We start from the raw sequence: 13,284 nt of genomic DNA, 5'->3' as shown, positions 1-13,284 counted from the left end.
GTATTAAGGGACAATCTGGAGATGGGTGTCTTCTGGGTTGCGTCGTCAGCCATCTTCATAGTCGCCGTCGTGTCAACCTCAAATCCCACTTTGGCATGACAATTTATTTTCGCGATTATTATTAAGCTTAACAAAGTGTGGACAGAAGAAAAAAAAGCTGTCAACCATGAAAATACTGTCAGGATAGCCAGTATCCAGGTCGATAACTGAACCTGAGACCTTGCAAATATCAAGCACGAAAGCTGCTCTGTTCGGTGGAACACAACCGCCATTTTTACAACGGTTAAAACCTCAAATATTCAATGTGCTAGTCACTCACTACTCATAAATGCACACTTCAGGACCAAGAAACCTCCAAAAAGGAGGCGGCGAAAACCCACAACCGGGTTGTAGAGCCAATAAACAACAACAAAACCTCAAATATCATATAAGAAACCTTGTTTGCATGTGGTCAGTCTAAAACGCTCACAGCTTCGTGAAAGTCATAAGCCACGTGTCCTTTTTGCACTGAACAAAAGCCACGAGTGAAAGGGAATTCATCGCACATCCCTGAGTTCATGATGGGCCGGGATTATGAAAGGAGCTGTTTGGCATTTCCACTGTAGGGGGCGACATTACTGAACAATCGTGAAACTGTTGCTGCTTGCCAGTTACAACTTTATGTCAGTCATTAATGTTAGAAAGGCAACTATGGATATGCAACTCTGTAAACACAAGAACTACAAAAGTTGAATGAAGAATACAGCCAAGCCCTGTTAGAGCACCACACTTTATTACCACCAATGTTGGCGTTAAAGCTGGGGTGACGTAAACTGAAATTGCTTTTATTCACTCAGAACGTCTCCAGCACAATGACAACGGTGTTATCTCTATCTTAAACAATCAGACTATAAGGCACTCTATTCCCGCGTGTTTCTTCTTTTGACTTCTGTCTGAAAATATATCACGCTGCTAGAAGTTGTAACAGCTTTCTAAAACAGCAAATATGGTTTATTTTCGATATAACACAGGTTTCTTATTAAAATGCTAGGCATGAACTACTTACTGTCAATAGAAAAACCATTAGAAGTGTTTATGAATGGTTCCACAGCCACAAACTGGTCTTGAAATACTTGTTCTGTACACTTCTACCAACATGCACATAAATTTACCTGAAGTAGGAACATGTGGTGTGCCATTTTAACAATATATCAAGGTTGTGGTTGGTATAATAATGCATCTGACGTCCTTCACAACTGAAAAAGAAAAATATGTGCAATCTTATTTATTCATGGGTAATTTAACCTAAATACATGTAATTTCTTAACCCCATTGCCTTAATAGCTGATAAAGTAAAATAAAGCACAATTTTATACAACTGACCATGGATATATTAATTGGAAATCAATATTGTCTACAAACTTTCACTTCCAATATGCTTACTCATTACAAAAACAATTTATTACAGCCCATAAGGTGTTTTAATGGCATAATGGCATGTACAAAAATGTTAATAGTGCACATGTAAAGCACATTTTCTCCTCAACCCTTTAAAGCCCAATGTTCAACCTGCATCAACAACCAATACTTCTTTATTTTGTATTCATATAATCCTCAGTATAAGGAGTGATTACTTCTATAAACAGCATTAAGAGGTTAAACTCTGAAGATTTCTGTCTTCTGGGTTGTTGCGCTGTGTAGTCTGGTCGATGTTTACCAACGTTTCATCGCCCTGATGATGGAGGCAGTATGACCTCTGAAATGTTGGTAAACATCGACCAGACTACACAGCGCAACAACCCAGAAGACAGAAATCTTCAATTTATTGTAGCATTATCTTTGAAAATCACTATGAAATTTATGAAATAAATTAAATGTGAAAACATCTTCATGGTGACTGAAACCAAATTCATGTCACACACACCAACACAAAACCATGTTACCACATTCATCAATGTGAGAACTTATTTTCAATATTTTCTGCATCACACAAATGGCACAATAATACAGTCAAGTGTGAAATATGTAATCGTTGCTCTGATGACAGAAGCAGCAAGCACCTCTCAAATGTTGGCAACTTCTACCAGACAACATGGTGCAACACTCCAGAAGACAATCATCTTCATACTTTCTGCCATGAAATATCAGCTTCATTTATGTTTCAGGAGGGGACAATTGGACATGACCTGGTAGTGAAGCCAGTGCCAGCTAGCGTACGGCAACATTTAGATCAACCACGTGATTCAAAACGTGGTGATGACGACGAGATGTTTCTGGATGAAAATGGGGAGGACATACAGGAGGATGTTGCTATTGAAACAGGCTTTCCACTCAGAAGGATACAAAGTACAAGTAACAGTGAACCAAAACCACAGCAGCACATAATCTACAGGCGGAGTAGTTCCCAGTTTGAAGAACCAGAATTTAGTGACTATGGTAATATCCCAAAAAGCAATACCACATACTTCTATTTGCCATTTTCCATTAAATCTAGAATGCAAAAACATACTTGTTAAAGCAACACCAGAACTGAATATACAAATTCCCAGAAGTCCATTAATATGAAGAAACATTTCATCTATAACAATTTCCAGTTAACTATAACAATTAGTTACTACTATATGTGATAATAATCTTTATAACTAAAGCAGTATCATTAAAAACCTGTCAGGTGAAACAACAAAAAGTCCCATAAGTTATAAATGGTTTCTGTACTAAAGTTTTTCTTTTGTTAGGAACTTAAACTTACAGGATTTGAGGTTTTCACTGCTGTAAGTCTGAAGATGGCTGTCTTCTGGGTTGTTGCACTGCCTGGTAGAAGTTTACAGTCATTTCAGATGTCCTTGCTGCTTCCATCATCAGGGCCCTGATGATGGAGGCAGAAGACAGCCATTTTCAAACTCAAACTTGATTTCCCATAGATATAATGTTACAAATTATGTTCATGCTCCCAAGAAAGTCCACAATAGCTTATTGTAATAAACAAATCATAAAATGAATCAAACTAAATAACAAGTGTTTGTTTCATTTTCTTGTACTTTGGCATGACCTCCCTTATTGGATGTGGAGAAACACTAAAGTCGCTAAGCACAGCTACCATAAGTAGTTCTTAAGAGAATGTTCATATTAACTGCTTAAGAAAATGTTCATATTAACTGGTGTTAATATATCTCAGTAATTAAAATTCCATGGTAGGAAATAACATCATTCACATACATGGATGTTTGTAACCTCTGTACCTCCATCAAATTGCATTTTTTGTGATATATCTGGACAAACAAAATCATTTAATTTTTATAGCTCAAATAAACAAAGCTTGGTACCAATACTTTGGTGTTTTAGATAAGTTAATTAAGTATTTATAATTAACCTTTCAGTTATATTGGTATACATGTAACAGAAAATATCTATCTAGCCTCTGAAATAATGGTAAAATTAGTTTAGTAGCCTACAATTCCTGCAACTAAATTTATACTCCCCCACCAAAAAACATGATAACTGCACCCTGACTTGGCTGCTATGTACAAGAAAACAATAACCAATGAATCTATAGTCTATATATCTTAATATTTCAACATGGAAATTCTCAACTAATATAAACAACATTCAATTACGTATAGGAAATTAATTTCATCATCTTTCTTTTTTCAGCATTCATGGAACCAGATCACCTAGCCAAAAAATTCCGTAGTAAACGGTCAATAAGTAAGCGAGAAGCTCCATATGTCATTTATCCAGAAATTTTGGTTATTGTGGATTATGATGGCTACAGGTAAACATATTTACAAGATTAAAATTCTCTGCTTATTAAAATAACACACAAACTGAAAGCTTAAGTATGGGTTCCAGTTAAATATAAAGTTGGATGTATTTTTATGATGAAAATATTTCACAATTTTAAAGTGGGGAGCATAATTTCCATTTACTAATACAGGGAAAAAATCTCTAAATGTACAATTCACTATATAGGATTAAAACTGGTAGACATTAATAAATAACATAAATGTCCTGATAAAGTTAAAATCTTTAAGGTGTACTATTTGTGCTCATTAATAGTATATACAGTCATGAATGTTGCTAAAGAGCATCTGAGTGCGTGAACTACAAGTAATGTAGCTGGAATACATTCCCTTCCTGGCAGGTTCTAAAACTGCAAATATTTTACAGACTACACGGAGGAGACAACGTACAAATCAAGCGATATTTCGTCTCCTTTTGGAATGGCGTTGACCTGAGATACAAATTATTAAAAGGCCCTAAAATTCGCATCAGTATAGCAGGAATAATTATTTCACGGGTATGTATGACTTTCCTCACTGTAGTGGCTGTGAAAGGTGATTTAAAACAAATTAACAACTGCCCTTACTGATAAATACGTGCATAGGGCCGTGATGCGACACCGTACCTGGAGCGTAATCGAGTGGGACGAGATGCTATTGATTCAGCGGCAGCCCTCACCGACATGGGGAAGTACCTGTTCCGAGAGAGGAGGCTTCCTGTTTACGACATTGCTGTGGCTGTCACTAAGTAAGATATGTTGTTACATCACCCTCTTAATACTCTTTCCTCAGGTCTATTTTCAGAGGATCAGAAGAAATTACTAAAGGAAAATACATGACTTCAAAAGGCTGGGTGATGTATATAGTCTTTTATATATAATTTTTGCTGCAGTAGGCCTAATTCATAGATATTGTATTAATACACTTTATACTTTTGGTGTAGAGTCATAATAGCTCAATAAGTAAAGTGACAGTTATGTAATGGCACACCACAGTTTGGTTTCTTGTACAAGCATAGACAGTTTTCTCATCGTCATTCTCGGAACAGCCCTGAAGGCCATCCATTCTCTCATTCAGTGGGCATCAGAAGTTAGTTTTTCTTTGAGACAGAGGCACATGGAGCATGAAGCTGTTCACATACATTCATCTAGTAGTAGGAGAATGTGAGACTTTATTGTTCGCTCATATTTATGATGCTCGAGTTTCCCTACTTTCAGTAATGACACCCGACTACTGCTGTTATATACATGCTACTTCTTATCACTGTAAAAGGCATTTCATAATGTTAATAATGAACATCAAATTAATTAAATACTATTAATATCGCATGTCTTATTTCAGGTCATCAAAACAATTATATGAATTATAGATTATCTCCAGGTTTTCAAAAAATAATGAATAAGTGCTTAGAGAATTATTTTTGGATGTTTTCCTGTTTGGATAGAAAAAGTATTTATTATATTTCAGAGGCTTGCCATTTTGGTCTATTGATAAGAATTCATTAAGTATTCTTGGACAATCAGCTGTGTGAGCAGGGAGTTCATAGCCAAAATTTTGGAGAATCTGTCTGCTTCCATCTTCACATTAATCTGGATGCTGGAGACAGAGTCTCCGAAACATTATCTAATGAACTACATGCTCATACAGCTGATTTCTTAAGAAAACTTTATTGCACATGCTTCTGAATACCATACACATTGTGTTTTTAGATATGAATTACAGTAAAGTTTGCTTGCTGTTTAGGTATGACATGTGTCGACGTAGAAAAGGCGGCCGTTGTACCAAGGGAACGGCCGGTATGTGCAATAACAACAATCATCAATGAAGCTTATGTACATATTGCCCAATGTATAAAATCCCTTCCCCATTATTACTTACAGGAGAATTCAAAATGGTGATGGGAAATTAATATTGTATGTGTGTCATGGTTGTGGTTAAGTAGTGTTGAACATGATCATAATCATTCTATTATTAGCTGAAGCCAATCTAGCAACATCAGAAGAAACTACTATTACAAACCATGACTCTACAAGGTACATAGTAGGAAGATATACTGCTTTCAATTTTGTGCATGCATATCATTTATATTGTTTACTCTTTATATATTTATAATAATAAACAAATAAGTTTATATATCAATATTGTGCAGAACTGAGGAGCTGAATTTACAAAATCATTATAACTATCTCTGTTTACTTCCAGAAGAGTTAAGTTCATGTAGCTAAGAAGAAGAAGGGGAAAAAAGTTCAATCAATTATATTCATAATAAGCAGGAGTGAAGTATTCATGTTAAATGTGTCAGCCTGGCTAACACTTTAAAAAATGAAAAATAAAAAGTCTTCTGTCTTATTTTGGTGGTTCAGTGATACTCTATGCACTGAAACACAGCATAACTAATCAGATAAAATGAACTGTTAGACAGCTACAGCCAGCCAAGTGTTGTCAGTGTTCAGATGCTAGCCACAACTACTAGATGGCTGCAGCTGACTAATGATGTATTTTTTCCGATTGATTTTTCTGTGTTCCAGTGTATGGAGTACCACTAAACCACAATAAAAAGACAAAATACTTTTTATTTTTCAAAGTAGTTGGTTCCGTCCGAAGTTTCCCTCCAAACATAAAGATCCATTTATAATTTAGATGGCATATACTTTACTCAGGACCGACAGATATTTCCTAAAATAATACGCTGTAATATCATCTTGCTCAGATCTGCATAAGATTAATGAATTTCAGCCATCTTCACTTCAATATGCTGCTATTGCTGTAAGTTTGGTTTTTCTGAATATGGTTCCTTACGTATTCTGTTTTATACAGAAAACGATGTTGAAACCTACAGAGTACAAGTAAAAATGATATTATGGTGACTTTTATTGTTATTCCAGATTAGACATGTGCAGGAGACAGTATGCTAATGACGTATGCAACAGAGGCACTGCAGGTAGGCTTGCTACATGAGCTACCAAACTTGACTGAGACTGAGATCAGCACATCGCCAATGATGCAAATGCCACTTTCTGAGCTCATTACAAATGCTTTTTTCTTTATTTCATACCTTATTACTCCATTCCTCACCAGTGAAAACATTCAGACAAGACTTCAAAATCTGAAATCAATGGCAGGCTATCTCAAATGATTTCACAAAGTAAGGAAAATTTTACATCAGAATTAACAATGATTTCAACAAAATAAAGTTTTATTATTTTCTTATGAAAGCTATAAACAGAATAAAGAATAAATGATGACACACTGGTATTATTAGTTTCTGATTAACTTCAATATTGTATAAAAACTGTGCTTAAGATGATGAAGCTTAGAAGGATTAAAAATTTGATTTATTTTTACCAAACATATCTCTCCATGATAATGGGCTGCAGAAACTGGCATTTATAGTATCACAATAGATAATCTGAAGGTTTGCTACAGAAATGTAATTAATGGCATTTCTTGCTTTGGTTCTCTGATTTTAATCAGTTAAATGTTACCTGATAATATGCTAAGTGAAATTGGAATGGCACACCCTCCAAAGGTGCAGAAAAATCTCTAAGTTTGTATACATACAAAATTTTATATTGTAGGAGGATTAAAGAATTTCTGCATTGTTGTGGCACTACTGAGAAAGACTGGATGTGGGTAAATATAATAATTTCTTCACAGCAAAAACACATGTCAAAATATATTACTGAGACAATGACATTTCTGTACAAACCATTTAATTATTTATTCATGTGTTGATCAGATAAAGAAACAAATAAATAAAACTATAAAGTATCTATAATGTTAAACTTTTTCTAAAACCTTATCTAAAATAAAGACTTTTAAAACTTCCAGTAACTATTTAAAAAAATAAACAATCTACATTTTCAAAAACTTATCTTATGTATTACTGTGCTTTAACTTCAAATATTTATGAAAGCTTGATACTGCTTATTCTCTATATAACTAACTTTTTGAGACAATTACACGTAAAATCTAATACCAAAATTAGGAACAAACAGTGGATGTTCTAAAAGAGAGTTGCCAATTTCCTAAGAGACAAATGTGTGAGGTTCAGTAGAGTTTTGTTTGTTTAAACTTAACAAAGTTTATAAAAACACTGATGCCTACCTATGATGAGAAACAAATCTGTTAGCCAAAAATTGATATAATCAATTCTTCTTGGGCTACCAGCCATGTAAGGTGGCTTAAAGATGTCTACATATTATAAAATCAACACTGTAAGGCCATTCATGTTCTAAATACTGCAGTCTTTTAATCTGTAGTAAATGAGTCTAACTCAGTTGCGTCTTTGGTAGAGCATTTTCTTTAAGATTGCAGCTGAGATTTTATTCATTATAACAGGAACTCAAACCCATGTCTCTTCGCTCTGACCTCACACATGTGACTGCTATTATTGATTACTATGTCTGAGACACTATAGGAGCATCCTGAAAGGATCATCAATGACTATAGATGATGTTTAAGAATGGATTTACAATTATACTCATGGCTCAGACAATTTCTTTAATGAAATTACTTTTTAGAAGTAACAGAGAAGAAGGAAGTGGTGGGGGGAACTTTGAAAATACTACAAAGAATTGTTTTGGCAATAATTTTTGCATTCTTATATAATCTGTAGTAAAAACTGTTCAAAACTTTTTTATATTAGGAAGCCAAATCTTTGTTATGACAAGCAAATTTATGACTATCAGAAACACACAGACAATGAAACTGACATTAGTACAAGATTTGTTAATCTGTTTCTTCATATTTATCTACTATTTTATTATTTTCATCCTCTTGTTATCTGTCCCAAATGCTGAACAAGAATGGAATTGGAGCCCCAGGTAAGGGTAAATGTGCTTCCTTCAGTCTGGTACATAAAAACATCAATGCTTGCTCACAGGACAAATTAATCAGTCATATCAGTGGTTCCACTTTGGTCACCTCCAACTCATAAGTTAATTAAAACAATGAATAACAAAGCATAGAATTTAAAAGAAATCCAAATAAAATTATGATATAAATGGAATATGACCAATGTGGCAAACTTCTGAATATGTTTCTATACAATAATCTGACATGCTTGTGTGACGTAACACAAGACTGCTGTTCTTGCCATTTGCATCAATCACAACAAAATATTTGTTCTTCTGCTTCAAGAGTACAACAGAATCAGATAGGGCTGAAACTGAATGGCCTAAATCAGTAATTATTTATACAAATTGAGATTAGTAACACCATGTGAGAGTACCAACAAAACCTCAGAACCTAAAAATATTATAGTAGTCATCGCCATTTTGCATGCTTCAAGAACACAAAAGGACTTTACCGCCCTTATCATGTGGCTCTAAGTCAAAGTCAACAGCACATGCTGTCTTCACTCGCTTGGGCTCCACTACTTGTGCCACAACTTTGTGTGATTTTGATGTGACTTTGAAGCACGCAGTTTGGTGACGGCTACTATTATAGGTATGTTTTAAGGAATGCCATTATTGAAATCAGGACTCCTATTCAAATTACAAGAAAGTAAACACTATGTAAAAAAGATCAATGGGTCAAATTCATGGGTTAAATGGCCTTTCACTGTGTCTACAAATCATGTTCATTACAAGTATGTGAAGTATTAATCAAAGTCATGAATCTGCAAAATGACATTCAGTATGTTGCATTGAATTGTTATTTGGTCAGAAATTCTGTACTGATCTCCAGTCCTTGTTTTCTTGGTTCTTACCAATACAATAAATACCTTAACTGTTATAAATCCATCAAGATACAGTATTGATACAAATGGCAAAGTACGTTACTAATAAATGCATCTTAACTAACATACTTGTTACAGCAAGATTCAACAAATGCACTGAATACAATACCTAATAAGCTATACATTAATTCATGAATGATTGTACTGCATCATGCATAACTAAAGGGCAGAGGTCTAACTATATAACACGTCTTTAACCTCATGAGCACAGACTTACTGTGTTTAAATAATAACATTTAAGTTGTGGTGGAACTAATGATTAATTCACTAATAACAATTACATATTTTTAAATTTAAAATTTGCATTATACAAAAGACTATTCTAAAATGGCTTTAAAATGTATAATTTTCATCTGTAAGATACAGAATTTAATAAAAGTGTAGGAAATTTAAGAGTTTTGTAATGCTGACTCATGTGCATGTATTTAATATTAAATATGGAGATTGTATTTAATAATTAACTATTCGGTTTCACATATAAGACATACATGCTTGATACTTATTGATTGCCTTTATAATTTATTACTGAAACAGAACTTTTTTCATTATTATTAAAGATTTAAAAATACATGCAACTTTCATGTAGGTCTCACCTTTTAGCTACTCAAATGCAACAACACATATAATCACATGAGATCTCCTGCAACTGAAGTCTAGTCAAAAATTTAAATTAGTAGCGAATTGAATTATTTCATGCAAATGTATGAAAGATAAAAAAATATAGATCACCTTCAAACAATATTCCATTATATACAGATATCTAGAAAAATGAGAAAAATTAATTTCACTCTAGAACTGAATTACATATATTATGGAAAATTTATACTGGCACAGAATCAAATACAATACATTACTGTGCTAGTTAAACACCAAGATTGAAATTAAAATTCTCTTGAATTTGAAAAACAAATACATACTGAAATATGAAGATTTCTGTCTTCTGGGTTATTGCGCTGTGTAGTCTGGTCGATGTTAACCAACGTTTCAGAGGTCATACTGCCTCCGTCATCAGGGCGATGAATTCATCGCCCTGATGACGGAGGCAGTATGACCTCTGAAACGTTGGTTAACATCGACCAGACTACACAGCGCAATAACCCAGAAGACAGAAATCTTCATACTCACCGCTGTGAGAACCTCAAGTCTTACATACTGAAATATGTTATGCAATTTAGTTATGAGTCTGGAACCTGAGATCCATAAAGGTGGGGACTTCTTGACCAAATGAGTAACTGTAAGCTTGTAAAGTGGGATGACTGCTCCATGAGTGAGTTAATTATTTATTTGTGAGAACAATTTTTTTTTAAAAAAGCATGTTGGAGGAATGTAAACTGGAGTGAGTTTGATCATGATTACACCCACAAGGTAGTTTGGTACAAGCAGTGACAAAACTGAAATATGTTAAAGGGCGAAGTTAAACATAGTCCAGACAATAAAATGAAATGTTATGAACTGCAGATAGTTTTAAATACCAAATAATATTCTTTCTGTAAACATTAAGAGATTCTCAATTTTTTTCACCAGGTTTTGCATACGTTGGAGGGGCGTGTGTTGTCAACAAGAGACTAGAAAAAGTCAACAGTGTTGCCATCATTGAGGACACAGGTGGTTTCTCAGGAATCATTGTTGGAGCCCATGAAGTGGGACATTTGTAAGTTAATGATAGTTAATGACAAGCTTCACATTCATTGTACAAATCAATCATTTAATTAACAGCCAGTATAAACATTGTTTGCAAGGAACAAACATAATCAATGATGAGGTCAATATCCTTTGTAGGAAGTAAACACAGTCAACGGCAAGCTTAATATTCTTTGTAGAGAATAATAAAAAGTTATAATTATCATCACCACAAGAGTGAATGAAAATTAAAACAATTATTCTGTTACAACATATACTTCTATACTAAATATTTATGTTACATGTCAACACATTCCCCCCCCCCCCCTCAAACCACACTTAAGTGTGAGTAATTTTGTCAAGCAGGGTGTAACATTTGTGCATAAATAACTAAATTACAATATTGTACCTTCAGTTTGTCTGAAGTAATTTTGGATTCTATTATTAATAATGAGTCAGTCAAATCCATAACAGATCTGTTAATGTTTTCTGTGTACTCATGTTATAAAGATTAGGGGCTGTCCATGATGGTTCCCCTCCTCCAAGTTACTTGGGAGGACCTGGTGCAGAGAAATGCCGATGGGAGGACGGATATATCATGAGTGATCTCCGACACACAGAGAAGGGGTTCAGATGGTCATCTTGCAGTATATCATCTTTTCATCATTTTTTGAAGTAAGTATATAAAAATAAATTGTTCTTTCCAGACAACGCAAATTTTGAAGAGACCTCCCAATAACATCAAAACAATAGTGTTTTAGTCATAACTAAATTTATAAATACATGATCCTTTGGTTATAGACCACAGTCAAAATATGGTCTAATAACAAGAAGGGTAAAATTACTATTTATCTCATTTCAGTGGTGATACAGCAACATGTCTATACAACTCACCACACGAAGATGAATCTCTGCCTCGAGTTCTTCCAGGCAAATTACTAACCCTCGATGCTCAGTGCAGAAAGGACAGAGGGACAAGTGCTTGCTTTGTAAGTTTGCTCATTTCAAAAAAAATATTCCAAGGCAGTGGTTATCAGCCTTTACTGAAAGTGAAAGTCCCTGAATAAAAAGACATCACCACACCATCCATCTGTGGGACGTAAAAGAATAAAATAGTAGAAATAAAATTTGTTAAAAGCGATAAAGCCAAATAAAACAAAAACTCACAGAATGTGGGAATGAATACATATGAACATTATTCCGGGACTTTCACTTTTTTACTTTGTCCGGAGATGGGGATTAGCTCTATCTAGTGGGCCCAACCGAGTAGGAACCTGAAGACGGAGATAGAGCCCCATCTCCGAAACGTCGTAACGTTTTATATTTTACTAGACAATGGATAATATCCAAGAAAATTTTTATTCAAATGACTCTTCACCATCGTCAAGAAGTTTTAGATTTGATATACAATCTACAAAATTTGACACTACTAGCATTTCTGAACATATCTGATTACTATATGAAAACTGACACTTTTATGTGGCATTAAAATTAGACATCATAATCATCCACAATAAAAATTAATATTTATGCACGAGGGTATATGAAATAATTTGTCAGGTAGTACTGTACTTCAAGGATCTAGCATTTGTAATTTGTAACACAACGCTTCCTCCACACTTCTGAGAAATATAGAGACTGAACACAGAACTCATCCCCTCTTCCTCACCATTTGTCTTGTCAGATCACGATGTCCACAAAATGGGAACAGGAAGGAAAAGTAGTGTTAGAACTAAACCAATTATTTTTGTGGTTCTGATAAAATAAATATATTTAACACTACTAATTACAATTATAGAGCTTCATATATTAAGTAACGTACCATCAGATCAGTAAATCTGTTCTAGAAAACCATCTCCCTAATAATGAAGAATAAACATGATTTCTACAATGGGGTATGTGTCATTACAGAAAGATGATCGGGTATGTGCACAGCTGTTCTGCTTTGATGCGGGTTCTGGATACTGTGTGGCATATAGGCCAGCGGCTGAAGGCTCTCCCTGTGGTGACGGACAGGTAAATTCATGAACTAAATTGTTTAGCCCTACTACAACATTTATGAAAATGACAAGAAATTTTCTTTTTAAATTAGATGTAACAAGATAAAGGAGTCACTGTAACTGCTATATACTCTTCTGGTACTGACATGTATCAACCAAGAAT

The 13,284-nt window shown here is 34.3% G+C and overlaps 1 protein-coding gene across 7 annotated transcripts in view; it reads left to right on the top strand.

Moving 5' to 3' along the window:
- The window catches only part of sona (sol narae metalloprotease), a 103,394-nt gene that overhangs the window by 81,614 nt on the left and 8,496 nt on the right, over nucleotides 1-13,284 (top strand). For 6 of the 7 annotated variants that reach the window (XR_015533649.1, XM_022058311.2, XM_022058312.2 and 3 more), the window contains exons 6-14: nucleotides 2,145-2,415; nucleotides 3,631-3,751; nucleotides 4,147-4,276; nucleotides 4,364-4,506; nucleotides 6,644-6,699; nucleotides 11,026-11,152; nucleotides 11,632-11,796; nucleotides 11,984-12,110; nucleotides 13,033-13,137. Coding sequence is in view for 6 of the 7 variants with exons in the window: in XM_022058311.2 (XP_021914003.2) it covers nucleotides 2,145-2,415; nucleotides 3,631-3,751; nucleotides 4,147-4,276; nucleotides 4,364-4,506; nucleotides 6,644-6,699; nucleotides 11,026-11,152; nucleotides 11,632-11,796; nucleotides 11,984-12,110; nucleotides 13,033-13,137 (1,245 nt within the window). In the remaining variant the exon portion in view is untranslated. Of the gene's footprint in view, nucleotides 1-2,144; nucleotides 2,416-3,630; nucleotides 3,752-4,146; nucleotides 4,277-4,363; nucleotides 4,507-5,501; nucleotides 5,555-6,643; nucleotides 6,700-11,025; nucleotides 11,153-11,631; nucleotides 11,797-11,983; nucleotides 12,111-13,032; nucleotides 13,138-13,284 lie in introns of all 7 variants that reach the window. The other variant, XM_022058314.2, reaches the window with a different exon arrangement.

The sequence above is a fragment of the Zootermopsis nevadensis genome, unplaced genomic scaffold (genome assembly GCF_977971745.1).
Source record: "Zootermopsis nevadensis isolate Lab colony 2312 unplaced genomic scaffold, Znev_1.0 Znev_ptg000004l, whole genome shotgun sequence".
Lineage (NCBI taxonomy): Eukaryota > Metazoa > Arthropoda > Insecta > Blattodea > Termopsidae > Zootermopsis > Zootermopsis nevadensis.
Note: the sequence above shows the minus strand (reverse complement) of the source record. Positions and strands in the feature narration are given on the sequence as shown.